Source organism: Lathyrus oleraceus, chromosome 6 (assembly GCF_024323335.1).
Source record: "Lathyrus oleraceus cultivar Zhongwan6 chromosome 6, CAAS_Psat_ZW6_1.0, whole genome shotgun sequence".
Lineage (NCBI taxonomy): Eukaryota > Viridiplantae > Streptophyta > Magnoliopsida > Fabales > Fabaceae > Lathyrus > Lathyrus oleraceus.
The window spans coordinates 32,273,963-32,282,513 of NC_066584.1; the positions used below are offsets into that span (position 1 = coordinate 32,273,963).

The window sequence follows — 8,551 nt, forward strand, 5'->3', positions numbered from 1 at the left end:
ACGTATCTCATATGAATATGAGAATCAGAGTCTTCGTAGCTCGGGTACCTATGGGTTAAAGAGATGTGTGCTCGCTAAGACATCGCGTCTTATGCCTACATATCTCATCTGGAATGAGAATCAGAGCATAATGTAGTTCAACTAACTACGGGAATAAGGGTCTCGATTGCAACTAGGGCAAGAGAAAGGGAATGTCTCGATCGCAACGAGGGCGAGAGAAAGGATCGCAACAAGGGCGAAAGCAAACAAGGATTATTTGTTAGTCGTTAGTCAAACTCGGCAAGACATCGCATCTTGTGCCTACATATCTCATCGGAACATGAGAATCAGAGTTGCCGTAGTTCAGCTACATAGGGATTGTCATCTGAACATGGACTTACAAAGGAGGACACTAGTTGTGTCAAAGGAGAGTGGGCAATGTGTTCACGTCCTAGCAGTAGGTGTTGCAGCTCGCTGAATCGAGTCTTAGGCAGTTACCTCTTTGCAATAGGATAGATTGACATGCCACAAGATCGGAGACGCACGGAAGGTCTAAAAGAAATGGGGAAGTTCTGCCCTAGAGTTGTCATGCAATATGTACTTAGGTGTTAGGATTTACAAATCTACATTCGGAAAAGCATCATTTATCTCTACTCAACAATCGTGGCCGAAACATTGTTTTGTATCTCTTAAGACAATATATCTTTCATTTTAAAAAGTTTTTGATTGGTCGCACGGCGGTGAGAAAAAGAGTTTGATTGGTTGGATGTGCTTTGAGTGATGGCGAGAACTAGGATTGGCGAGATATACATCTCGAATCCTAGCCTCAGGAGTGCATGGTATACACCATGTTCCATTTCCATCTTTATTTGCAAAAGTGTTTAATAGAGATTAAGTATTTTTAGGTTTGATTGAGAAAGGGTTTGAAGAAACCGCATTGACAATTTTAGACGATGGCGAGAGCTAAGATTGGCGAGATATACATCTCGAATCCTAGTCTCAGGAGTGCATGGTATACACCATGTTCCATTTCCACCTTTATTGAAAAAGTGTTAAATAAGAATTAGGTATTTTGAGTTTTGTTGTGAAAATGACTTGACCTAGATCAAGTATTGATGGACGTTTGAGAAAGATTTGAATGAGTGTTTGATAGAGCAAAGTGGATAAATTGGATGATGGCGAGAGCTAGGATTGGCGAGATATACATCTCGAATCCTAGTCTCAGGAGTGCGTGGTATACACCACGTTCCACTTCCATCTTTATTGAAAAAGTCTTGACTATGAATTAATATTTTTTGAGTTTTTATTAGAGAAAATGGCTTGGCGTTGAATCAAGCATTTGATGAAAGTTTGAAAGAAAAGGAATAGAATAGGAGGGCGAAATGAATTGATTTGTTTATTGAGAAAATACTCGACGTTGGATCGAGTCATATTTTTGTATTTTTTTCAGAAATGGTGGATTTTACTCTTGGGTTAGTGTCTAAAACAAATAGAGAAATAAAACAATACAACATTATATACACATTGGGGAAGTGGGGTACATTTTGTCAAATGGGGATTCAAAATCATGAAATAATTAGATCAGGCCCAAACAACAAATGATGCGAAATATGAGTGTAAGTGCAAGAGAACCGGCTCATTGTAAGAAAGCCCAAGAGTAAGCTATGTGAGGTTGATGGTGATGCTTAAAAAGCAATCGACTTACAAGGGTGTGGAAATGGGCTCGACATTGAATCGAGAAAAATATGATTTTAATAGTTTTAAAATGGTTTTGAATGAATGATGAAATTAAAAGAAAAGAAATTTGCATTATTAACAAATGAAACTATGAGTATAATAAAGGCATAAACATAAAAAGAAATGAAAATGATAAAAGAAAATAAAATAGCTAAAAGAAATAAAATGCCAAAAGAAAGCAATGCTACATAGGTGGGTATTGAACCCACCCCACTAAAGACCAAATAACCCACCCCTCTCCACCAGGCCACTTATGACTAGTTATTATTTTGATGCTAGTTTGGATAAATAAACTAAGATAGAATAAAAATTAGAATTAAAATAAAAAACTAATAAAAAAGGAAAACTGTTGGACTACCATAATCAAACTCAGCCGCTTGGCTGTTGGGTTTTTCAATGAGGGATAAGTTGAAAACAAAAAAACAATTATTAACTAAAGACCTAGGAATTTTAAACGTTTTTAATGGTTTATTCTGCTTAAAGTAAATTAAAAGAAAGAAAAAAAAATGGAATAGTTACAGACTGCCCTCAACCTCACTCTCTCCCCAATCTTACAAACTCGCTCTCTCCACTCAACGTATCCCTCTTACGAACTCGCTTCTCTCGTCTCCCTCACGAAATCGCTCGCGTCGTCTGTCAAGCCTCTCTCTCGAAGTCTCTCGACGAAATCTCTCTACCTCAAAATCGCTCATCAACAAACACGCTCACGCTCTCAACGAAGTCTCTCTCACACACGAAAAATCACGGCTGAAGCAGAAACAAAAGAGCTCACCTTCGGACCTTCGAAGGTGACGACAACTCAGGTAACGAATCTCCCTCCTTCACTCCTTCCAATCGGTTCCTTATTTGGGGATTAGGGTTCTCTTGTGGAGTTTTCCGCCTCCAAGTTTTTCGTCCCTCTCACTGATTTCTTTTTCTCCTTTTATGCTCACAGATTAGGGTTTTCGGATTTGGTACTCAAAAGCTCAAAGAAGAAAATTTCCAGAAGTCTTTTTGATGCTCAGAATTGGACTACCTTCTTTGATGCTTGGCCTTGGAAAGGTAATCTGAACCACGCTTTCTCCAATTGTTTTGTCTGGATGCCAAATTGGGATATTTTCCTGAGATTTTACTGTTGCCAATGCCATGTTTTCTTTACTGCAGTAAAAACGACGAAGACATGAGGAGCTTTGGTTTTCACGGTGCGCCGGCTAGTGAATAAACGTTGATTTCTTACAGGTGAATTTCTAACCAACTCATCACTTTCTTCATTGCTTAAATCCCAATTATCAAGACCAGCAAACCCTTCGCTCTTTGACTTCTTTCCTGGTGGTGAAAAATTAAGGTTTGTGGTGATATTGTGCTCCTCTGCTTTGTTATCACCTTGTCCCATTCCAAAACCTGTTATATCTTGAGCCAACTGAGTTGGAGGCAGAAGCAGTGATCTTTCTTGATTTTAATTTGGCAGGCAGAAGCTTCATATGGTGAGACAAATGATTGTGCTTTGTATTGATTCTAGTGTGGAGATTGCTGAAGATATGTCCTCCGTATTTCAAGGCCATCACAACTTCTTCCAAGGAAGCATTTCCAGCCCTTTCACCAATCCCAATAATGGTGACCTCCCGCTGCCTAGCACCGGCCCGAGCACCGTCAATACCCGATGGCCTCAAATCAACGAGAACCGGGTGATTATCACTACCACCAGAAACAGATTTATATCCACACTCAACTAATCGGTTAGCAAGAGCTCTGCAGTTGGCAACCACCTGGTTTTGGTAATTTTTAAAATCTTGTGACTGAGCATATTTCAGGCAAACGGCCAGTCCTCCAATTGTGTGGTTATGTGGATTACCCTGTAGACAGGGAAAAACAACATTGTTGATGGCAGTCTCAAAATCAACGTCATGCACAGGATTTTTTTCTTGAAGAAAATCATACCACCTCTAGGACCTCTCAAATACTTGTGGGTTGTGGTGGTGACAATGTCACGAAACTCAAAGGGGTCGGCAAGCACAGATGCAGCAACGAGTCCACTTATGTGAGCCATATCCATCATAAGGAAGGCACCTATGCTACCTTCAATTTTTCTAAAGCGGGGATAATCAATGTCTCGGGGGTAAGCACTAGCACTAGCGATAATGAGCTTTGGTCGGAAGATACTAGCAGTTTTCTCCAGCAGACTTCAACAAGCTCTTCAACATGAGCTTATTATTCTTGAATTGTTGTTCTGCGCCTTTCCATATCAACAATGCAATAATATCAAAGCCTTCAAAGTTCTCTATAGGTAACTGTGTAATATAAAACGGATTCTGTGGTAATGTTGCATTCTTGGCTTGATGTAAGGCTGTTAAGATTTGAATTGTAGATTATTATGCTTTGGTTTGGTTTGTCATTTATATTTGTGCATGACCATTTGATGTATGATCTGTTTTGGACAGGAAGTTTTCCACAATCAACGTCCATGTTGCAGGTCACGTTTGGCAATTGAAGCAAATACAGCCTACTTGTAATGATAATGCCATCCCTATTGATGAGGACACCAAGGAACCATCACTTAGTGTTAATAAGTTTGAACCAGTTTGTAATGAAGAGGAACGCGAGTTTGCTAAATCAAAAGAACAATCATGGTTCTCTGGTTATGACAAATGCAACACATAGAAAATATCCCACTTGTAAATGACTGTAGAAACATTCTATTGGTCATAATCGGGAAAGGATTCCATGACTGTTGAGTGAATTCTCATACCTTTGGTGTAATTTGGATATTGTATGGAAATGGTTCTGTATTGATTTGTATGGAATGTATAACTATTTGGATGGTTATGGTTTAAATTGGTTCCAAATGGATAATGACAATGGATATGGATTTTGGATATTTGATTATAAAAATGGATATGGATTTTTTAGGAATAATCCAAGACTAATCTAAATATCAATTTAAATAATAATAACAAATCAGCATAAACCAAATTAAAATTAAATTAATCTATAATTCGTTAAAACTACTTTGATATCAACTCTAACATTCATTTGGAAATTAAAATCAATTAGAGTTTGAATCATTAGTAAAATAAACAATTAAGATTAAATTGAAATTTGGAATTAAACTTAATTCAAAATTAAAATCAAATTGAAAATTAAAAAAAAGTCAAATAATTAAAATCCATTTTATAATAAAAAAACACCATGATCAAGAAACTAGATAATGACCAATGTCTATCAATAAAAAAATGGATTTGGGAATGAATGTATGCAAATGAATTTTAGGCCAAGTGCCAAATAAAAATGAAAAAATGGAAAGAAAATCAGGACCAAAATCGGGGTATGACAGTTGCCCCTATTTAAGTATCTTCAACTAGAGAATATGAGGCAGGACACTCTTCATATGATCATAGTGGGAGATGGTTAAATACTAAGAAGACCCGGATTTTGATCCTGAATCCCTATGACATGATGTGATATGATATGATACAATATGATATGATATGATATGATATGATATGCATGGATGCGTGTTTTTTTTTTTTTTGAAAGAAAAGGAGGGCAAATTTTGAGATGTTACAGTTGTCCCTGTTCAATCCACTGCGAACCTGTCGATATGAATAGCCTCGACTTTCTGACGATTAGGGTGAAAAGTGATTGAATACCAAGAACAGACGAACAATTTGCACTCCGCTGGGAAAATAATTAACAAATGCCTGTCAGAATCGGCAAAGAAGCAATCTCAAAAGAAGAATCCGTCTGGTACGGTGAAAATCGGCCTGAGTACCGAAATAGAAAGTTGACCTGGATACCAAAATAAATGGTAACACAGGAATACCCATGGCCTGAACGCCGCACATTAGTCTGAACACTAAGCATCGGAATATGAGAGTATCAATGTTGGTCTGATCACCGGAAATCTGGTCTGAACACCACTTCGATCTGGAAATCGGAAAACTGGCCTGAATGCCACAAGTACTTCGACTTGATCGTCGGAAACTTCTTCGATCTGAAAATCGGAAATTGGCCCGGATGCCACTTCGGTCTGGATACTGGAAACTGGCATGAATGCCACAAGTTGCATCGACCTGAATGTCGGAAACTTCTTCGATCTGAAAATCGGAAAAACTGGCCTGAATGCCACTTCGGTCTGGATACCGGAAACTGGCTTGAATGCCACAAGTTGCATCGACCTGAATGTCGGAAACTTCTTCGATCTGAAAATCGGAAACTGGCCTGGATGCCACTTCGGTCTGGATACCGGAAACTTCATGCCTATCAACCTCGGCAGAAATAGGGAAAATGATAATTGAGGCGGCACGTGGGCCAACGACCCATGCTGGGGATAATAAGTCATGAACAACCTTCAGTCTGAGCACTGGAAACAAACTTCTGGCTTATCACTTGGGATACCGAGAATGTTTTATGCTTACATGCGTATGTTTGAATTTTGCGATGGCGTAATGCTCCATGAAAATGGAAATGCTACGCGATTTGGGAGGATGCAATGCAATATGATTCTACATGCAGGGATGCGAAATGCTGGGGAAAATGCCAAGCCGAAGCAAGGAATCTTGTTGGGGAAATGATCACAATCTTCTGGACCCTGGCACTACTGTTGGAGATGCACAGCATAATGAACTATGTGGGGAAATGACCGTCCGCGCGGTGTTCTGGCAATGACGAGATACCGAGACTCTGACTGGGGAGAGAACGGCGCTGGAAACCTGTTGTTGGGGGAAGCGATAGTGGTTCTGGAAACCATAATCTACGAGAGATGACTCAGCAGGGGGGAGCAAACACCGATACGGTACCGAGGTTATGCTTCCAGGAAAGAGATCATCGATCTGGGATTGAAATCCTCGATCTGGCATCGAACTCTGAGGAGCAGCTGCTTCTGCTGGGAAGATACAGTCTGGTACTGTCAACTCCGCTGGGGAGTGTATAGTCTGACACACATGCTTAGGAAATGCCCCGAGGGTATCTGTTCTGAATAGATGATCCAAAGCACTTAAAATTCACATCAACTTTAAATGTTTATTAAGCATATACCTGTAAAGCCCTTATGTGTCATGATGCAATGTTTATCAAAAATTCGGACGTCATTTTTGCAAACAAAACAGTAAAATGAAAATGAAAACGGAGATATACTGAGTAACATGATTTTATTGATTGAATGGCCTCTGAATAGGCATTTACATCAGGAAGCAATCCCTAAGAAGAGGTAATCGCAAAAACAGAAATTAATCTAGTGGCAATGTGAGATGGATTTCTACTGGGTTCCAATTCTGCTATGACTTGCCCGTCTTCAAGATCCTCCAGATGATCAGTCTTCTGAAAAAGTGATTGGACTGTTTCCTACCCTTTTGAAAGTTTCCAGTCACCGACATGAGATGAGATTCAGAACTAACTCAGAACGCAGTCATTCGCTAAATCCCTAACTTTTGCCTGGATTTCCCTTTTCGGGTTTTCAATCCACCGGGATACCCATTTTTGCCTAAGTTACCTTCTCAGGTTTTCAACTTACCGGGTGTACGATCTTTTCATTTTTAAATCCCTAATTTTTGCCCGAACCTTTTCATTTTCTTGGTTCGTCGGGATGCCCATTTTGCCTGAACTGTTCTTTTTACCGTCCAGCGGGTCTATTTTATGCGAAGTATTTTTTAACTGCGTCTGAGTTTACCGGGGAAGTGAAGTCTTCACCATCCATCGTTGCAAGCATTAAGGCCCCACCATCGAAAACCTTGGTGACGATATACGGTCCCTCATAGTTAGGAGTCCACTTGCCCCTGTGATCCGTTTGAGGAGGAAGGATCCTTTTCAACACCAAATCTCCGACTTGGAAACATCGAGGGCGCACTTTCTAGTCAAAGGCTCTCTTCATCCGACTCTGATACAAATGCCCATGACAAATGGCTGCCATTCGCTTCTCTTCGATAAGACTTAACTCATTGAACCTTGTCCGAATCCATTCAGCTTCATCTAGCTTGACATCCAACATGACTCTTAGAGAAGGAATCTCTACTTCAACAGGTAGGACTGCTTCCATACCATACACCAGGGAGTAAGGGGTCGCCCCGGTCGACTAAGAAAGAGCTCCAATCTTTATCATGGAAGATTAACATTTTGAGGAGGTTTATCTCAAACCTTAGTGGCAAGATTTGACCGTTCTCGCCGCTACTTCTAATGAAAAAGGAAGTGTTCAAATGGAAGCTAGAGCATAAAATGGTTTTCGAAGAAATAAAGGAGTACTTGATGAATCCTCTGGTTTTGTACCCTAATGTTAGGAATAGATGCATTAGGTTGTATATTTATGCTTCAGACCTGACTATAGGAAACATGTTAGCACAAAAGGATGATGATGGTGTTGAAAGGAACATTTATTACCTCAGTCGAGTCTTGAACGATGTAGAAACTAGGTATAGTCTTATAGAAAAGATGTGCCTTTGCTTATATTTCTTATGTATGAAATTAAAACATTATATAAAACCAATTGATGTGCGTATGTGTCTTTGCATTTCGACATTATTAAACGCATGTTATCTAATTTTTTTTTACATAGTTGAATTGGAAAATGGTCTCTTTCCGTAATAAAATACACCCTAACATATGTGCCTTTAAAGGAAATGAAGGGACATATGGTCGCCAACTTCATCTTTAATCATGCGGTAGTCGAGGCACCCCAAAAGTATTTGGAGCCAAAATCTTGGAAGCTATACTTTGACGGCTCTAACCATAAAAAGTGGAACTGGCATTAAAATTTTAATAATTTCACCTGATAAGATTCTGATGAAGTTCAAATATAAAGTTGACGACTCTTGCTCAAATAATGAGGCCGAGTATGAGGCTTTGATAGATGGTCTCGAAATCTTGT

The 8,551-nt window shown here is 39.4% G+C and overlaps 1 protein-coding gene across 1 annotated transcript; it reads right to left on the minus strand.

Moving 5' to 3' along the window:
- Positions 1 to 2,824: 2,824 nt before the first annotated feature.
- Positions 2,825 to 3,742, minus strand: LOC127093837 (putative serine hydroxymethyltransferase, mitochondrial). Its single transcript, XM_051032740.1, has 3 exons — positions 3,548 to 3,742; positions 3,261 to 3,461; positions 2,825 to 3,115 (listed from the first exon to the last, which is right to left on the minus strand). The coding sequence occupies exons 1-3, from the start codon at positions 3,740 to 3,742 to the stop codon at positions 2,825 to 2,827; spliced, it is 687 nt and encodes a 228-aa protein (XP_050888697.1).
- Between the last annotated feature and the right edge of the window lie 4,809 nt (positions 3,743 to 8,551).